This window comes from Ammospiza nelsoni, chromosome 14 (genome assembly GCF_027579445.1).
Source record: "Ammospiza nelsoni isolate bAmmNel1 chromosome 14, bAmmNel1.pri, whole genome shotgun sequence".
Lineage (NCBI taxonomy): Eukaryota > Metazoa > Chordata > Aves > Passeriformes > Passerellidae > Ammospiza > Ammospiza nelsoni.
The window spans coordinates 18,029,832-18,050,104 of record NC_080646.1 but is presented as its reverse complement, the minus strand read 5'-3'; the positions used below and the strand labels follow the sequence as shown (position 1 = coordinate 18,050,104).

The following is a 20,273-nucleotide window of genomic DNA, read 5'->3' as shown; positions in this document are numbered from 1 at the left end:
GCAGACCCCGCATGAACCCCCAAAGGAGCAGCTCAGCCCAGCAGGTGCTTCAGCTTTTCTTTATTGATGAACAGTTGTGCTCTCCACCCCAGGGCCCATCAGAGTGCTGGGTGAGGGGGGGGCTCTGGGGTGGTGGGGGAACATGACTAACACAGGAGACAACGCTGCAAGGGGAGCACGGGAAGCTCTGTGCATGGAGCCAACACCCTTCCCCTGCCCCCATTCCCCAAGCAGCCAGCTCACAAAGGCTGGATCTGCCTTGAATTGGGTCTGGAGAGGCATGTAGCCATTACAGGAGGGGGGAGTAGCAGCTTGCCTCGAGCAAGGAGGGGTCCAGCAGAACCGTTGACTAAACATTGCCTCTCCCCTTCCCCAAAACCCCACACCAGGGCCAGGAAAAGGGACATTTCACACTCTGAGCACAGTCACCAGGAAAGAGGAGTCCCAACAGCACGCAGGAACCTCCTACGCTGACTCCAACACACATCAAGGCAGGACTTTAACTACAGGGAGAGATTTTTAAAAAACTAAACACTTCAAGTATAATTTTTTTTAGTGATTTAAGGTCTCTTGCCCCTGCTGCTGCTGCACTGGGTGGTGTTTAGCAACCTACATCCACTCTAGGGACAAGGACGACAGCGCAAGCGATGGCTGGTCTACTGCAAGGGGAGACGGGGCAGTGGGGTGCTGGGAGGGGAGGGGCAGGGGGAGAAGGCCCGCTGGGCGCTCAGGGTACGGGCACCGCACGCATGGTGTTGGTGTAGCCAGAGCCGGGGCGCCAGCCCGTCAGCACGATCACCAGGTCGCCGCTCTTGAAGAACCCTCGAGCTTTGCCTAGGAGAGAAGAGGGAGGCGTCAGAGCACCGTCCCACCCTGGCTCCTTCATCACCCACTCCCCGCGTCACTGAGGCTGCCTGTGCCACAGCAGCTGGGGCTCCAGGAGGGTACCCCACCTTCCTGCTGCCCACCCATTTGACACCCTTTGCCTCTGCTCTGGGGTTCTTTGCGACAGAGCTTGAAATTCCACAGCACATGATTTGGAGGGGTGTAGGACAGAGACAGTCAGCCCCACTCCAGGCTTCCCTTGTCCCTCAGGAGTGCTGAGTGTCACAGGCCTATCACTCACCAAAAAACCCAACCTGGGCTTCTGTTGAAAACTCCTTAAAAGGCAGCTGTGCCAAACCCACCACCTCATTTCCCAATCGGATGTGGTTCTGCTCACGCCACCACCGCCCGTTTCCCGTCCGGATCCAGTTACCACACAGGCAGCCAGTTCCTCTCTTCCCATCACCAGTGACCCCAAAGTACGACCCAGGTGCTTGGGGCCACCACCAGAGCCGTGTCCCAGGGCAGGGGGAGGGTGCCACTCACCAACATTCATGCCCAGGGCCACGCGCAGGTCCACGTCCTCGGCCCAGGCGTCCAGGGCGGGGTCTTTGCAGAGCACGGGGAAGATGCCGCGGTACAGGTGGGCCTGGCGCGCCGTCTGCTCATTGCGCGTGATGGCGATGATGGGGGCGCGCGGGCGGTACCGTGACACCAGGTGTGCCGACCTGCGGGGACAACAGCCACGCTGGGGCTCCACACGGCCACCACTGCCTCCGGAGAGACACATGGCAATGGTCTGCAGGAGCACAGCAGCCCAAGGTCTATCTGTCAGTTACCAGAGCTCCCCAAAACCTCGGGGGGATGTGACCAGACTGCACAAAAGCCACTCACCAACCACCTTGATGCTCTGCTGGACTAGGCAATGGGGCAGACCACCACTGGCTGCCCCCACTGGTGGTGACAATCTCCTCACCTCCAAGTTTAGCAAGTGCCATCAGGGTGTTTTGGTCCCTGAACAAGCCTTTACTTGTCTCTGTTGCTATGTTAGGGTGGCGAGGTGCCATTTATTCTGGCCTCTGCAAGCAGGCCTTGGCATCTCAACAGGGGTCCCTGAAAGTTCCCTGTTTTGAGGAGCTCCCGGTTTTCAGGGTGGAAAGAGCCGGTGCCAGCAGCGCTGCCCAAAGCATGCCAAGGAGGAAGCCATCTGCCTCCCAGCCACCTACTGAAGCCAGCAAACAGCCAGTTCCTCCACACAGAGCTCTGCTCCTGCACCCCATGGGAAGCAAATGCAACAGAGGACAAAATTTATACTGGGAAGTTGGGCACAAAGTCTTTAAAACACCTTAAAATAGCAGCAGCACAGCCTGGGCAGGGACTAGACTACAGCTTTCCTTTCTCTGAGCACTGCTGAGGAAAAGAATCTCCAAAATGGATTCAACTGCAAGGTTATGGCATCTGCAGCTCTATCTCTCCAGCAGACATGCTGGTGTCTCCACTTGCTTTTGCAGCCTCGTTTAGAGAAGCCAAGCTCAGCGACACTCAGATGCAAAGTTTGCTGCTGAAAGCAGGGGCCAGCAGACTGCTCCAAGCACCCAACCACACGTACCAGCTCTCAGACAATCCTGCCCACACTATCCAAGCCGCCTCCCGTGAGATCTGGGAGATTCAGGTACTCACAAGAGTTAACCTAATCCACAGCTAAAAATACTCAAATATCAGAGTTCAAATCTCTTTAAGAAGGTCAAGTGTAAGGCTGGAACATTTGACCAAGAAACATTAGAAGCATGAGGACATCCAGAACTCCGTGCTTATAGTTCCCTCCTCATCTCTGCAGAAAATAATTTTCTGCTCAATATCATTTAAGCTGTACATTTTGGTGAAGGTTTCACCGATGGTCCACATCTTCAGGTACGTTTGCTGCACTACTGTTATGGTGTGAATCCAGTGTGAGAAATCCTGATTTCCTTCCAGAAAGCAGTCTGAGACTTATGGTCGGACGTGCTTTGGGAGCAGGCAGCCCAGGTCCTCTAGATGGAAGAGCTGATCCATGAGGCTCCAGCTCCCATTCCACAACTGGAAGAACGGGTCTCTGCTTGGCAGCTATCACCACTGCTGGACAGAAATCCCAAACTACATTGTTCCAGCACTCTTCACCTGCAGCCACTGAGCTCATCTGGTGCTTGCCAGATGCCTGTCTGTGCAGAGATTACCTGCAGGCAGGGGCAAGGAATCCTGGAAGAGGACGTTTCCAACTCTCTCCATTTCCCTGCCTACCAATCACAGGCTGTGCAGTCCCTCTTCACGCCTTAGGCTCAGGCAAGCAGGGCTGATGACTGCAAAGTCTAGCAAGAGACCAATAATTTGGATGCTACTAGAAAAGGCCAAAGCCTTGATTTAAAAGAAAATAAATAGATTGTGCATCCACTGAACTTCTGCCTCACTGTTACATTGATGATTTCTTGCCAAGAAGTTTGAATTGAAGCTGCAACACTTATTTTCCCTTGGCTCTTCCAGCTGGCGCTGCTGCCCCTTGCAGCAGTGAGGGAGGCTGGGCTCGGAGCTGGTGCCACGCTGGCAGAGGCAGGCCGAGGACTCAGCGTAGGGATGTGTGTCCATCTCCCGAGGAACCACCACCGCAGGCACTGCCAGAACCTGACTCCACTGGTCTCTCAAAGCCACGAGATTCTCCTTCCCCCACCCTGTCACACAGCAGGCTCGACCTGGGGGCACCTGATCCCTCCTACCTTCCAGACTTGGTGAGGACAATAATGGCCCCGCTGCAGCACTTGAAGGACGCTTCCACAGCGCCAACTGCAGCGGCCTCGGTGGGGTCGCAGTTGAGGGGGGTCAGACGACGCAGTTCCTCAAACAACTGCCTGTGAAAGATGGCGGCTTCGGCCTCCCGGGCAATCTACAAGAGCAACACGCGTTCGGAGACAACACTCACGGCAGGCGCTCGGGCACGGGGCAGGGCGAGGTGCTCCGGCACAGAGTGCCACATCTGCACTGCCATTAACCAGCGAGCTCAGGCTAAGCTCGCCCCAACAGCACGGCCCTGCAGAGGAACCACTCGATTCCCAAGGGTTGTTTTTCCAATGGTGGCACCTCGCCCTGTCAAGCCCACACTCAGGTGACACTCATGCCAACTGCCAGGCACTCTCGCTCTGCTCCTGCCTGCTGGGATCCCTCCCTGGCACGGGTCAGCTCACATGGCAGCGGTTACACAAGGTCGGCATGGGCAGTGAGCAACTGGCCAAAGACTGCAGTGTTAGAGTGCAGCGTGTTTAGCCACAGCAAGGGCTGGCCCAAGCCCCCTCTCTGAGCCCTACCTGCCGGACTCAGTCAGGACTAGCACGGCTGCAGCTAAGCCCTTAAAAGAGGCCTCCACGGCGCCCACCGCCATGGCATCGGCAGGGTCGCTGGTGTTAGCATTGAGCCGTAAAATTTCTTCAAACAGCTGTCGATGGAACATTGCGGCCTCAGCCTCGCGGGCGATCTGCAGGCCCGAGTGGGAGGGAAGGAGGAGAACAGAGGAAAGAAAAGAAGGAAAGATATACCACAGGAACATGAGATCATATTAACTTGCTTAATTGTCATAGTAGTGCATGCAAGAAGGCATTAAGGTGAAGCAGTGAAGCTTTTTGTCTCTCGGGTTTTCACTTTGCCAAATGTAAGCAGGCTAAAATTCACCATACCATGGGACTGGCAGGCCCCAGTCACTGGGCAGGCTTTCCAAACACGGTATTTTAGTTGTATTTGGGAGTTCCAGCAGAGCAGGCAAACGTAAATTGCTTTTCAAGGAGCAGAAGAAGCCAGCTCAGAGCCAGACTGTGCTTTGTCATGGCTGCTTATGACTTTCCTGAGAGACTCTTATGCCACCTACCTGCCTGCCCATGCTCCTGCTTGCAATTTTGTAAGACAGAATATCTGGCTCCCTTTCCTAGGCTCCAACAGAGTGCTGCTGGAACAGTTTTCATGGAGCCAACATGCAAGTAACACATTTTAAATGTCACCCCTGAAGGTGGGAGACTGTTCTCTCAGTCTTGTTACATTTAGATTAACTTCAGGGTCCATGAAGATTTAGTTGAATTTCAGAGTCTATGAAAATTTGGCTTCCATGGAGAGCAAATAAAGATTTGGTTTGAGAGCCAACAAAGATTTATTTTAACTTGAGAGTCAATAAAGCTTCACATCCAAATGTGATTTCCTTTAGGTAATAGGGAAATAAATCAAAACAAGTCTTCCTTATAGGGCTGTCACAGATGTTGGGTGTTTGTACAGTGCCAGATATGGACAGATGAGAGGGACAGAGGCACAACTAAAGGCTTTGTGTTCTGGCTGAGCATTGGCAACAGGTTCGGCAACCTGTGCATCCCAGAATCCTGGGAATCATCGTGTCTAATCATCTCAGAAAGCCTGACAACCTGATAAAGAAGGCTTGCAGAGACTAGAAAAGCATGCAAAGGTTCATGATCTTCTCAAGGACAATTTCACCCAGTTACTCCACAAAGTGAACAGCTGCTACACAAAGCATGACAAGTTCGTGTTGAATTAGAGACTGATGTGCCATCACAGTGAAAGTTTTGCAGTTAGAAAATTCAGAATTTTGCCACTCTAGTGTTAATGAATTATTTTATGTGATGCTGGGAATTATCCCTTCCACAGTTATCAGTTTAAGCCAAAGTAGTTAAGTATCTTAGCTCTAAAAATAACAGGACACAGGCAGCAGGCCAGAAAAGCAGGCCAGTGCCAACTTGTCCTAAAGCATATTGTTACTGCTGGATTTAGATAAAAGGGGAGTATTTGCATCACAACACTTACTCCAAATGCAGGAGCTGGAAACCTGGCAGTTTATTTTCAGCTCCTGGACAAATGCAGCAGGTCCATGTAACATAGAGAGCAGATCTGATTTTAAGGGGAAGTCTGCACTCTCCACACGTTATGGAACGTGGGAACACAGGTGTCTGCTTTGACAGCAGCTGCAGAGGGGCATAGCAATCCTTAACTTCACCCCACAGCTGGATCTGCTCAGACAGGAATAGCTATAGAGGGTTTCCAGTTGGTGCACGGATGGGGATACCAGGGAGTGGGAGAAAGGAAAATGGAGAGGCTGTTTAAACCTTGGTCCCATCGGGCAGCACAGCATGGCCAGGCTGGGCTTTGAAGTGTGGATCCTGGAGTGGAATGGATGGATGCCCACTCCCACCTACAGCAATCAGCCTGGCCAGTATTGAGAAGTTTGCTACTGCCCACTTCAGATGGTAACATCCACCTGCTCCAGCCATACTGCAGATCCCCAGACCATGGTTACTCGGGACATTGTTGCTGGGCTTGACTAATGAGAATTGAATTAGCTCAGAGGAAAGATCCTCACTGTACTGCATGTGCTCCTACCACAAGAGTTGGCACCTTGCTGCCTGGAACATCTCACACTTAGCCAATCTGTATTTCAATTTCTGCAGTGTTAAAGCCTTCAGTGCTTCTCCAGAAGCCCTGGTGGAATGAACACCATGCCCAGGTCTGTAGGAGGAGGGAAGCACATGCAACAGATCCTCAAATCAGGCTACAGGTACAACACAACCTGCCCAGCCCAAAGAATTAATGCCAGGATGGAAACCCAGGTGTAAGGTTTGCTGCAGCAAGTTCCCAAGTCTTGGTAGGCAGTTGATCCTTGTGATTTAGGGGTTGGAAAAAGAGGGAGAAGCTGTAAGGTGCACTAGTATTGGTTAGTGAAGTTAGTTAGTATTTGGCCTGCAAAGGAGCACCACTGCCCACTGATTGTAAGTTGTATTTTGCATTTGCCTCATGCAGAAAAACACCACTCCATATTGAGGTAAAAGATGTTTAGGTAACACACTGCAAACAAACACTGGCTGAGTTGAATAACCTATAGAAGCTGAATTGCAAATAAAACTGGTGAGAGTTAGAACTTGTGATGTGATTCACACTGTGTTGTGATTCACAGCACTGCTAACTGGGGAGCAGCAATGCCCACAGGTACTTGACATGAGGCTTATATCAGCTGAAACACGAACTTGAAGCAGAGCAGAGGTTTCTGGCAGTTCAGGCATGTAAAAATATGGTGCTGTCAGTACTCATGCAACAAACCCCCCAACCCCCAGCACACAGCAGGTGCTGAATGCAGCAGTGCTGTAAATCACCCTCAGGAGCCTCCCCACCCCCTCCCATGCAGGACTCAGCCAAAACCTTTCATTATCTATAGATAAACTGCTTAAAGCAGCTCCTTGACTATGCAGCAGTTTAAAGCACTTAATATGCCACTGCAATAGAACATTGGATGAAATTTCTATTGAGGTAAAGGCAAAAAAAAAAGTTTTATATCTCAGCATTACAGAGCAGCTCTCAGCTCTGCTTGGCAAGTTTGGAGCACACAAAGTGAGATTCCAAGCCCTCAGAACCACGTTTGTTAAAAAAAAAAAATCACTCATAGCAGAGTGTGAGGAAAAAAATGGCTATTTTAGGCACCCATTTCAGCCTTGGAGTGGCCAGCTGAGGTGGCCAAGAGCAATGGGTGTCCCTGTCCCCACAGGGCAGGCAGGCAGTACTCACAGCGTGCTGCATGCGCACAGCCTCCAGGGGATAGTCTCCCTTGGCAGTTTCCCCGGACAGCATGATGCAGTCGGCGCCGTCCAGCACGGCGTTGGCCACGTCGCTGCCCTCAGCGCGGGTCGGGCGAGGCTTCTTGATCATGCTCTCCAGCATCTGGGAGGGAACAAACCCACTGGGATGATCAACACTCTGCCACAGGAAGGGGCTGCACTTCAATACTCCTTATGGCTTGGGCACAGAGTGGGACGCAACCTCAGGAATCTAGGAGTTCGCCAGGGGTATGGAACAGAGAGAGAGTCTGGCCCCTAAAGCAGCTTTGATCTCCATCAGTCAGGAAAATAACCCACTCCATTTTATACCCATTCCACATTTACTCCTTTTCCAGGCAGATTTAAGCCATACAACATCTCAGACAAAAGACTCCCAACCTTCAACTTCTCAGCACAAAGCTTGGCCCAAGGAACTCAGAGCTCTTTAGAGCAGTGTGGCATTACATGCATTTATGGAAAGCTCAAATCCAGTCACACATTCTCAAATTTGGGGATTTTATCATCCAGAAATCATAAAGAGCAGAGTCTGCACCAATGAAGTTGCCTTCCCCCAACTCAGGATTTCAAATGCTTTAGACAATACATACAGGGTAGTAAAATCAGAACAGTTAACTCCAACAGGTTCCTAAGCATCCCCACTTAAAGGAGTGGAAAAGGGGACAGCTTTCCATGAGGTGAGCACTTCTAATCCCTTTCCAACCCCAGTTCTGGCCAGCTCTCCTGTCTTCCTCAGGTGCTCAGCTTCCCCCCAGCTGGAGCTCACCACTTGTTTAAACACTATGTGCTTCACCCATGGGACATTGCCTCAGGCTGTGTTTCAGCTGCATTCCTGTAGCAATACAGCAAAAAGGAGCACATGCCACTGTAAATCCAGAAGCTTTTTTAATGATTACTGCCTAAAGAAGTCTTAATTTCCACAACCTGTGTGCAGAGCAAGGACAGTCAGGAAACCAATCCTCCCAGTGCTCGAGGACTGTGCAAGTGATCCCTATTCACTCCCAGAAAAAGGAGAAGGATCCTTTACTCAGTTCCTTCTGAAGTTCCAGTGTGGGTACATTTTCTAAGACACCTGGGAATCCCAGCAAACCTTCCCTGTCAGGCAGGGATGAGTTGCCATAAGATGCCAAGGAAAACCATGTGCCATTCTTCCCAGGAATTTGCAAGGTCAGCCCCAAAGGGCTCATTACCATGTGATGTTTTGAGGCATATAACCTTTGGCAAGAGGTCCCATAATCTAACTGGGAAAAGATCCCAAACACAGCAATGCCTAAAAACATGAGCTTTTCAGCTGTGAGCAAAACTTCTCTACATCTCTTTTAACCAACACCATCAACCCATGGGTGCCCCAACATTCCCTCGTGGGCAGACTCTGGCAGTGAGGAGCCAAAGGTGGTGTTTCCAGTACCTGAGTGGCACAGATGATGGGTTTGCCAGCCCTGTTGCAGCGCCCAATCATCATCTTCTGGGCAAGGAAGACTTTTTCAGCTGGGATCTCGATTCCCAGGTCACCGCGGGCCACCATAATGCCATCGCTGGCCTCCATGATCTCATCAAACCTGACAGCGAGAGAAGAGCTGTGTTATCCCATTTGTACTGCAAAGCACCTTCCCATCTGTCCTCCTCTGAAAGGAGCACTCACGCTTTTCATGGGCTCTCTGAGTTCTTGCAATGCCAAGGAAGGAGGAAGAAAACCAGAAGCAAGGCACAGCACATATTCAGTGCTACACAAAGCTGCCTGAAGCTACAGAAAGGGAGTGTGAGTCGCTTTATTTCAGTGTGACAAACCCAAAGCATCCCCTGCACAAAGCTCACCTGCGTACACCCTCATGGTTCTCGATCTTGCTGATGATCTTGATGTTCTTTCCCTTTTCCCCCAGCACCTTCCTGACAGCGTGGACATCAGCAGCCTTGCGGATGAAGGAAGCAAACACCATATCCACGTTCTGCTCCACACCGAATTTCAGGTCCTGAATGTCCTTTTCAGAGACGGCGGGCAGGTCGACGGCAGCGCCGGGCAGGTTCACGCCCTTCTTGCTGCCGAGCATGCCACCGTTCTCAACCTCTGTCATGACATAGTCCTTCCCTGGAACACAGGTTCCCATGGTCAGTGTTTACAGGACAGCTCCTGCTACCAACTCCCACACACCTCCCTGCCTGGGAACTGCGGTGTCAACAGCGGCACACGCGATAAAAAGCACATGCCATCCCTTCAGAGCATTCCTGTATCACACAGGCTTGCAGCTTATCCTTGGGAACACAATAGATTGGTCTTAAAAACAACTTCCAGGCTGTTCCTGGATAAGATAGCAGCTGTTCCCTGCAGGAGGTTGGGATTGCCTCCCCCAAGAAAAGCTGGCAGGCTGCAATTTTGCACACAGAGCCCTGCAACACCAAAGCCTTGCCTCCCACTCCCTACATGCTCACAGATTGAGAGGCTTGAGGCTACAGCAGTTTAGGCAGCACTATAAAGGGAGTATTATGGAAGTAACCTTACCTCTACATTGCCAGTTAAAACTAGTTCTGTCTCTTAACTACAAAACCCAGGGCCTGTGCTGTAAAACCAGTTAAAGCCTTCATTAAGAGCATGAATTAGCCTGGCTGATCATAAATAGTGATATGGCCCTACCATAAATTCCCCTTTGAAGATGGGGTTTAGATGCCAGCCTGATGAAACTCAGCTGAAGTTAAATTTTGGAAAGTTCCCACACTTGAGATAGAGAAATTTAGCAAAGTCTCACTAAACCATCAAGAACCATGTTCTCCTTTCTACAACTGCAAACTATGAAACAGTTACTGGAGGGAAACCACAAATATGTCCTGAGGAACACACAAATAGGCAGAGTTAAAATGACTGTTACCCACCTTTCTCCTTAACCACCAAAGAAATCAGACCATCATCCACATAGACTTTGCTGCCAACTTCTACAACTTTGATGAGATTCTTGTAGTCCACCCAGAGCGTGTTCTCATCACAGTTCTCCATGAAGGCATCGTCCAGGGTCAATTTGAGCTGTGCACCCTTCTTCAGCTCCACTTCTGCTGTGCCACTCTGTGTGACAACAACACCAGTAAAAACCAGTACACCACCACCTCACAGCCCACAGCAATCTGTCAGAACTTTTGGGAGGTGGTTTGTTACCTCACTTCCTATGACATCTTTTTGTTTGAAAATGGCCACAGGTTCAACACAGTATTGAGTCTGTGGTGAAAAAAGTGTGATAAAAAAAAAGCAGCTTACTCCCTTAATGAGTCCAGTTCTGATTTCAGGTCCCTTGGTGTCCAGTGCAATGGCCACAGGTCTGTAGGCGATGGGATCAGAGGCAAAGCTTTCTGCGGCTTCTCGCACATTCTTGATTGTGCCCTCATGATACTGACAAGAAAAGAAAAAAGATGGAAATGTTAAAGCTAGTTCTACTTGTCTGCTTACAGAAAAGATCCCAGTGCACCCCAGAGGCTGCTCAAGCTGACTGTTCTGCTCCAAGTCTCAGTTCTACCTTCAAAATTGAACCCAGACAAAGCTTCCTGTAATAGTGCAAGGATACTTGGGCTTTCCTGCCATGGAGTCTGGAAGTTATCTGGTGTGCCCTCAGCTCTAACTCCAGAAGGATAACCCAAGGAGACAGTCCCAAGGTCTGGCTGAAGTGATTTTTCATGAGGACACACACCTGCCAATTGAAGGTGGCTCACCAACCAAAAGGCCTTTAGGAGGAACTTTTCCAAAAGCTTACCTGAACACCTGCCTATTCAACACAGCAGAATATTCACAGCACCAGCAGCTGGATAACTGTGTGCATTTAAAGAGACCTGAGGGCAGAAGAATGTCACAGTGCCACACATGGCTGTGCTCCTCCTCCCATCAGAGCAAGGGAAGATGCCTCTCCACACTGCCAGCTCCCACACACACTTCCAGCCTGACCCACTATCAGCCCTGCAGGTGGACAGGCTTTTCACTCTTTGGTCTGAATTCCCACAGATAAAGGACTTGCTAAAAGAAGGTTATCCATGTAAATATTTACAGTTTATTCCCAGAATCAAAGCAAACACAGACAGCCAAAATAGTCCAGCACCACACACCTGGCTTCCAAACCTTGTCTGGGAGAGCATTTTGATAAATGCTGCCAGTTTTAAGACAGTTTTGTGACAAAACCCATGCCAACTCCCTCAAATATGCTACAGATGGCCAAGAGATCAATTTACTTTCCTTGTTTAAATAACACTAAGAGATAACCTCAACTACTTACAACTAGTAAGAGTTGTGTAACACTTGACAGGCTCTAGCAGATAACAAATACCCTTTCCTCTCTGTGCCACATGAACTGATGGAGTTTGACCTGACTCACCCCGAACACTCGGTTCCCTCGTGTCACTCACTCACTCCAACATGAGCCCTCCACACTGACTCCAATATCTCAGGGATGATAAGCCAGCACCAGGAAGGTTGGACTGGAAAGCCATGCTGAAGTTCACATGTGTGCCCTTACCCAGAAATACCTAACAGCTGATAACTCTTTATAGCAGGAAAATGAGTCAGTTTATTGACAGTGTGCAATGTGGGATTGAGTCGGCCTTGAACCTTCCAGGGACAGCAGCTGGGGTGGATGCAGCACAGAAAGCACGCCCTGACAGTGCCACAACACTTATCTGAACACAATCATCTGAGATTTCCATTTTAGTTTGATACCAAGGACTAACTGGCTCCTAGGGAGCCTGACTTTCTGAAGAGTTACACATGCAGAACAGGAATGCAGGCAGAACTGGAGGTAAAAGCCATTTTTAGTCCATGTAAAAGGGAGTCAAGTGGGTGCCAAAGCACCTCTTGTAAAGCTCAAGCCCTGGTAAATGCTTTGGGGTGGACACAAGAACTGAAGCACCTGTGACAGATGGAAGCTCTTTGGGCCTTGGCTGGAAATGAGGGCATTTTGGAGGAGCCAGGATGGGACACAAGCTCAGGACTGGCTATGGCTGATGGTCACACTCTGCAGGTGACAGCCACCCCGGAGCCTGCAGTCAGCTTTGTTGGTGTGAAAAGTGTGATTAGACCTCACACAAAGCAGGAAGAATAAAGACCTCAGCCAGTTCACAGACCACAGCAACTGGGCAGTAACAGTGTCAGAATTCCCAGTTTCAGCCTGGCCACCAAGTCCCTGCTGTGTCACCTGGCCCAAGAGCCACCCAGCTGCAGGATTTGCCTCCTGGGATGCAATTACTCCACACTACTCTTCCTCCAGGCTGATTTCCCAACTGCAAGACAAGCACTGACACTATCCCAGGGTGGTTAGTCAAGGTCTGATGGTTGCCCCCAGTTAAGTATCAGCCCTTTTGATCCTGACACTGCCCTGTGCTCATTAAAGGCTACCAGGGTGAGAGGCCAAGCTGTTGCATACCACAAGGCTCATGGGTCACTAAGTAAAGCCACCTACAGCTGCCACTGGGTGACATTTTGAAAGTTGGAAAGCAGCCAGGGTCAAAAAAAAACCCAAAAAACCTCAGCAGAATGGGATCCTCAGCTCCTCCAGTATCACTGAGGGTGTCAGCTATTTATAGCAATAAGGGCTTGACTGCCATGGAGTGTTGATTTCTTCTGACCTTATTTTTCTGAGCTCACTACAAGCTCCCAAGCTCCACGGTGGGACCTTCCAGAGTGCCAGGAATGCATCTGGAGCAGCTGGTGAGCCAGAAAACCCAGGGGCCCATTCTTCCTACTGAGCACAGTAATTACATCAAATCACCAATAACAGATGCCTTTTGATCAGGGTTATTCACGGATCACCTGCATGCAAAATCCCCAGCAATGCAACAAAAAGTGAGATTAACTGATAGTGTGACCTCCTTCAGAGGTGAAAACAGGGACAGGTCTTCTCAGCTTCTGCTGCTCACCAGGAAGCAGCAGCTCTGGGAATAGCAGGGTATGAGGAAGAACTCAAGGATTTCATGGCAAGAAGTTGGCACACAGTGTCAAATACCAGTTACCTGGCTCGCCGCTACAGGGCAGGGTGTGGAATTGAATTGCTTTCAAAATGGCTCACTACACTTCACTGTTATCAACAGTGACGCAGGCTCAGCATGTACAACCAGCATGCCTTCCCAAAAGCAGCTATTTGACCTTCCCACACCAGGGATGGTCTGGATGAAGCTGGATTTCCCTCCTCCCTAAGGACAGGCTCAGCACACACACAGAGGCTGTAGCAGCTCAGACCACACCCTCACCTCATGGGTGCCGTGAGAGAAGTTGAGGCGGGCAACGTTCATTCCAGCTTTAATCATTTCCTTCAGCTTGTCCACAGAGCGGGAGGCCGGGCCTAGGAGGAAGAAACAGATTGAACATTAACTTTAGAAAAATAATGAGGTAACCCACACAGAGCAGGCGGTTTCATGTGGAAGAGAAAAGGTAAATGGATACAGCATTGCTCAGCGCTGCAGCAGCAAATATTGTTTTAACTTGCCCACGGAGTGCAGCAGAACCCAAGCGATTCCCATTTCCCTGGATACTGGATTCACTCCCAGCAGTAACACAGGTTAGGCAAACATGGGAAAGTCATGTTCCTTCACCACACAAGATCAGCCCTGGCAAGGGATGAAAGTCAGATCCTTCTCACAATTTCCCTCCTAAGTTTCACCAGGGTGTGGGCTCCTAGCTGCAATTCCCTCCTGTCTAGGAATAGCTTACCAATGGTGCAGATGATGCCGGTGTTCCTGGCGATGGTCGGCTCCGAGTCGATGTCCAGGCGGCACATGTGCTCCAGGAAGGTGTCTGCCATGGCAGCATGCAGCTGCTGGGTCTGGATGGCCCCTGCATTGTGGTGCTTCGACATGGTTGCTAGATTCCTGTGTCTGGAAGGGAAGAAAGCGGTGCCAGGTTTGGGAATCACCCACCCCAAACTGCCCATCAAGCAGAGACACCAAGACAACAATGTGATGAATGGAGGTAACAAGAAAGCTGCTACTGGGTCAAACTATCTTTATGTTCCTATTTGAGAATCCTAACAGGCAAGGCACATTTCTATTTCCATGTCATCCCCCACATGGACCGCCCAAAGCTCACCTGCCTTCTATGCAGATGTTCCCTTCATAGCTTCTCTTCATTGCCAGTCTTCCCTTGGAGCTACACAACGCAACAAAATTCAAGCACTTGAGTGCACAGGCAGAGGTTCTGCCTCCTCCCTCCCAGCTCTCCACTCATTCCTCCGACAGGCCTCAACTGCACGTCCCATCCCACGCGGGACGGGGGCAGCGCGGCGCTGGCGTGACTGCCCAGACAGGGGCAGCCTTCTGCCCAGGAGCACCTAATCACAGCAAAGTCCACATAAGCCTAAACCCATCCTCTAAGCCTGGACAAGCAAGCAGACTTGAGTTGATTGGACACAACACTTTGGCAGAGAACACATAAAGGTCTGAAGATTTAAGACACTCGAGGCCCCTCTTTGACTGAAGATGCTGCAGGTCTCCCCCACCTCCTGCACTCCACCTACAGCACCAAAATTTATCATCAGGTTTAAAACTGGTCATATTTTTCAACATTTGGATTAAAAAACCTCTCTGAACTCAGGCTGTTTGCCCCTGAGAGCTTCCACAACAGCAGGACCAGCCTATTCTTTGGGAACCAACCTATCCTTTAAAGACAAAGCTGAGCTGAAGGTTAGCAGTACACTGCGATGGGAGTACATTCATTTCACAGCAGTGCTGGTGCCCCAGGCATTTCTAATTGCAATAATTTTGTTCTCAAGTAATAATGGCAGCTCAATGCTTTGTCTCTTGGACCTGCCCAGGCTAAAATCTCAGCACTACAAAAGCCTCTGGTAAAAGAGTGATGCAAGGTGATGGCTACTGGCATGGGCAGATCACTCATTGTTTTTGTCTTTAAAGATTGGTTTAGCCTTAAACGCTGTGCCCTGGGCACACAGGTGAGACTCAGAGCAGGCATGAGCAGCCCTCATCTCCAAGATGTGCTTACAGAAACATGGGCTGGGCCCAGCTAAAAGCTGGGACAGAGCAGGAACAGAGCTGAGCTTTTGTTCTGCCCACCAATAAACCACAGAATGGTGTGAGTGGCACACACCAGCCAGCTCAGCAGATCCAGCTTTGACACAGAGGCACCAACAAACCCAAAACCCGTGGCAGAGCCGGCAGCACTGAGCGCAGCGAAGGGCAGAGCAAGCCCTGCCAGCCTGCTCCCGATGCTCCTCCCCTGCTCCGCAGCCCTTCCTCACGTACGTGCAGATCCTCTCGCAGGCAGCCCTGACTCACCCTCGCCGCGCTGCCATGCGCCACACAGCAGCCAGGCCAGCAAAAACCATAATTTGACCTGGCAAAGCTTTTTCTCCCTCAGCCCTGCCAAAAGCTGCTGATTCACTGGAGTCACTACAAGAAGGTCTGCCCACATAAAAAGCCCAACAAAGTCTTATTATTATAGGAAAACCCTCTGGTCAGTTCTAAAACATTGTGTTTCAGCCCTCTAACACTTGCTGCTTCACCCTCCAGTGTCACTTTCCTTAGATGCCAAAAAAAACAAGCTTTTGCTGGTAAATCACCTCCACGCACAAGCAATCGGGTTTGCACGGCTTCTAGGAACAAGAGGAATACTGAACAAGGTATCCCAACAAGGAAACTGCAGCCAGAGCACAATTTGGAAGTTTATAAAAAATAGTCATGTGAATTCTCCCCTCCTCGTGGAAATCCCCCACCCACTCATGTCATTTGCAAATATAATTTTAACACCCTTGAAGTCTTTATAAAGAGAAAGGAAAAGTTCACTTCCCAGCCAGTATCCCCTTCGCAGGATTTTCTAGCAGTTCAGAAGGCTCAGAAAAATTGACCGCAGACACAGTGACCTTGTCCAGGGGCGAGAGCAGAGACGCAGGAGCCAGAAAATATCCCAAACACCCATCTGTCCACAGCACCATGCCCACGACCACCAAGAGCCTTTTCAATACTCCCTCCTGCCTTTCACCACCATGCATTTACAAAGCATCGACTGAATTTTACTGGAATGACTGGTCTCATATTTATAACAGGAATGTCTGGCATTTCCCACTACTCCGCTTTTTTTAACATCAAACACAGGAGCAAGGACTTTAAGGACACCAGAAAACACGAAGCACTCAGTCTGGGCAGATTGAGGGAGGGGGGGTGAGCAATATCCTACAATGCCTGAATGTCTCCAGCACTGAATAAACCTGAATTCATTCCTCAAGGAGTAACGATTAAATCCCAAAAATTATTACTTGGCATGCCCATGCTTCAGGCAGAGTATCCCAATGATGTCTGGTATCTCCCCAGCTTCTGAATATTCCAGACTGAGCCATCTGAGGTTGGGACCGGTTTTTGCTGTAGCCAGGTGAGTAACTCCAGCCAGCTCACCCCATGGGTCAGAGAGAAAGCCTAAAATCACAGTCTCTCTGGATATGCCCCTTGGGGATGGAGAAAGGAGAGGGAGCAGCAATCCCCACCCAGGCAATCCCCAGCCAGGGCCAAGCCTTTGCTGTTACCGGTGACAAAGGGAAGTACAAACTGCAGCAGGGGCTGTCCCCAGGCCACAGGCAGAGCTGTGTCACTGCCTGCAGGGACTCCAGCCAGGAGGCTCCCAGGGGGCCATGATTCGGGATTTACTAGTCAGCCTCACTTACACAACACACAGATGCTGCAGAACAAGGCTGCTCATGCCCAGTGACCCAGCCCAGAGGCAGAAATGGTTTGAGTTAGTGCTCAGGACAGGGTTATGAAACCAGGCAGGCCTTTAGATTCCCAAAAGAAGCCTAGAAAAATATCAGCTTTGCTCATTCCAGACGCTGAAGGCACTCAACAACAGAGAAATGCAGCTCTGCAGAGCAGCAGGTTTTTACCCCGGCCTGGCATCCCCTCTCCCAGGGAGGGAGGACAGCACATTCCTGCCAGGCAGCTGATGCTGGAGGTGTCTCGCCGTTATGTAAGGACAAAATGGCCACCCCAAAATTCCACCCCTTTTCTGCAAGCCTGGATGGAACCCAGGAGCCACCACCTGCTCCTGGCTGGCCAATGCTCTCCCCAGCACTGAGCTGCAGATCCACGGGAGGAGAGACCCACAACGGAGATGCCTCTCCAGCTTTTTGGCAAAGGAGAACAGGAAGATCAGGCTGGCTCTGGCACCTTCCCCGTGTGCTGCTGGCTCAGCCGGGCCTCTGCTGAGCTGCCCTCCCTGGAAAACTTAACTAAAAAAAATAAGAGGAGGTGGCAAGCATCGGATGTTTGGTGACGAGAAAGACTTATCTGATCTCGAGGGTACTTGTAGGACACACCTACAGGCTTAACCTTGCAGAGGACAAGGAGCCCTTCAGCTTGGCAAGAAGCACCTGGCTGCCTTCAGGCAAGCTGCAAAAACCTGCTTTACAGGATAAAAGAAAGCTTGGGGGTTTTCTTTTCACATTTAACCAGGCAGAAGTGCGGACCCCTGACTGCGCTGCATCCCCACTCCAGGATGGCGATTGCTGCACGTGGCAGCGCCCCGGTACTGCAGCCCCATTCCCTACGTGCCATCCATCACCGCCCGCTGCGGCTCCATCTTCCCCCGGCAGAACAAGGGCCCGGCGGCAGATAAAGGACCGAGCACGTGCTCCAGCCGGCCTGGCAAACGTCTCATTCCCTTCAAATTAAATTATCAACTTGTTGGCTGGAAAGGGAATTAAGGCCGGCGGTGGATCACTACGGCTAACAGCAATAAATAAAGGTTTTAATAACAGCTTTAGATAGATAAAACAGTACGTAATATTTAAAAAAAAAAAAAAAAAAAAAGCAGGCTGCTGCAGACTCTCCAAGCTCTTTATCTAGTGCAAGTGAAGTTTCTCAGAAGGGTTTCAAAGGCAGAAGTCCCCGGTTCAAGCACGTGGCTCACAGCAGCGCTTCCTGCCTAGCACAAAAACCTCCTGCTTAATCCGGTGATGGGCTGGAAACCTGCTGGCACCAGTACAGACCATTAACCCATCGAACTCCTTTATATTAGCCAGAATCCTGCTCTATAAGCAGGCATAAAATTACACTCTTTAGTGGGGTTTTTTTGTTTGTTTGTTTTTGGTTTGTTTTTTTTTTTTTTTTAATTAAGCACTTGTAATTGCACAAGTTTCTGGACGTGTCTGAGTAATCAAAAATTTGTCATTGCACCTTTGAGCCAAGGCAAGTCACGATGAGCAGCAGGAAAATTAACGTGACAAAAACCTTCACAAAACACTGATTTTTTTTTTTTGATTTTTTTTTTTTTTTGTTAACCTGGGCCTCTCTGATACCCAACTGCCTTATCAGAACAAAAGCAGGTTTTCAGAGATTGCCGTCTACTTTTAGTACTCTGAGGAGACAGTCGGGAGGTTGCCATTGTCCGCCGACAAAAGCGCTATTCATGCCTTGGTAGCTCTGCAAAGGGGGTTTAAACACGTTTGAAAGGTTTTCACACTGCAAGAAAACGATCTAAATCAATTGGATGTGTTTAAGCCGGCACAATTACGGGAGAAGATAAATTCAGAAGGGGCCTCGTCTTCCCGCGGAGGGGGCCCGGGAAGAGGCTGCAGCATCAGTGGTGGGTGCAGTGAGCCGGGCGCTGATTTAAGCTGATGCCCTTTGGGGAACTGCCGGCTCTTACGTGAGTGCGGGCACGGGGGGGAGGCGGCCCAGCGCTCACTCCGTCTGCCTCTGACTCAGCCTCCCAGCGGCTCCTCCGGCACTGCCCGGCCCGGCCGGCAGCCGCAGCGGCGCCGTGCGCTCCGCGTAACGGCACGGCCGCCGGGCACACGCGGGGCTCCCCGCTCCTGCGTGCCGCCCCACTTCATTCACCCGGGCCCTCGCACCCCAGACCGGACCCCCGCCGCCCTCTCCCCCGTGCGCGGAGCGGCCGTTTCCCGGTGTGGGCCGTGGGGAGATGCTCGGAGCGGGCGTTCCCCGGCGCGGAATCGGAAGGGATGCTCGGAGCGGGCGCTCGCCAGTGCCGGGTCACGGGGGGATGCTCGGGAAGGGCGTTCCCGGTGCGGGATCTCGGGGGGGATGCTCGAGGGGGCAGAGATGGGGACGCGGGGCCGGGGCTGCCGGCAGCCACGTGCGCGGTGCCGCGACCCCCCGCGCGCCCCCTCCTCAACCGTCCCGCAGGGCGCGCGCCCCCTCCCCTCAACCGCCGCCCGGTGGGACCCTCACCCGGCAGCGGAAACTTGGGCATAACGGCGGTACCGGCGCGGCCGGCCCCACCGCTCGCAGCCCCGCAGGGCGCCGTTACCTACCGCCGTTGGGTCACGCCGCTACCTCGTCCTTTCACTCGGAGCGCCGCCGCCGCTCTGAGCACCGCCCCCACACGCTCCGTCAAAGTAATCCCGGATGGTCGAAGCACCGCCCCTCTCATATCCCTCCGCCGCCCGCCCTGCCGGGGCCGGAGCCCGCTCGGCAAGGGCGGGGCGCCGGAGCTACTTTCGGGAGCGGACGCACAAACCAGCAGGGGGAGGCTCTGAGTCACAGCACGCGCTCGGCCGGCCAATGAGGAAGCGGCGCAGCCGCCGCGCGCGAGGACGGAGAGTGCTCGCCGCCTTAAAGGGGCCGTGGCCCGCAACTCACACTGGCACCCCCAAGTCACACTGACACCCCCAACTCACACTGGCACCCCCCAACTTAAACCGAGCCCCCAACTCACACCGAGCCCTCTGATAAACACCGAGCCCCCCCCAACTCACACTGACACCCTCAGCTCACACTGACACTCCCAGCTCACACTGACACCCCCTACTCACACCAAGCCTCCAGCTTACACCTCAGGGGTCCCTCACTCTGCAGGGGCGGTGGTTCTGTGTGTTTTGGGGTGCTTTGGAAGCTCCTGAGACCTCC

The 20,273-nt window shown here is 51.5% G+C and overlaps 1 protein-coding gene across 3 annotated transcripts; it reads right to left on the bottom strand.

Moving 5' to 3' along the window:
- Nucleotides 1-43: 43 nt before the first annotated feature.
- On the bottom strand, nt 44-19,757 carry PKM (pyruvate kinase M1/2). Of its 3 annotated transcripts, none has more exons than XM_059481912.1 (11): nt 19,679-19,757; nt 14,116-14,279; nt 13,656-13,747; nt 10,687-10,818; nt 10,311-10,497; nt 9,261-9,531; nt 8,854-9,004; nt 7,399-7,551; nt 4,158-4,324; nt 1,372-1,553; nt 44-834 (listed from the first exon to the last, which is right to left on the bottom strand). In XM_059481912.1, the coding sequence occupies exons 2-11, from the start codon at nt 14,258-14,260 to the stop codon at nt 728-730; spliced, it is 1,587 nt and encodes a 528-aa protein (XP_059337895.1). In that variant the 5' UTR covers nt 14,261-14,279; nt 19,679-19,757; the 3' UTR covers nt 44-727. The 3 variants fall into 3 exon arrangements, with proteins under 3 accessions (XP_059337895.1, XP_059337893.1, XP_059337894.1); XM_059481910.1 differs by lacking the exon at nt 19,679-19,757 and adding an exon at nt 14,491-14,546; XM_059481911.1 differs by lacking the exons at nt 4,158-4,324; nt 19,679-19,757 and adding exons at nt 3,573-3,739; nt 14,491-14,546.
- Between the last annotated feature and the right edge of the window lie 516 nt (nt 19,758-20,273).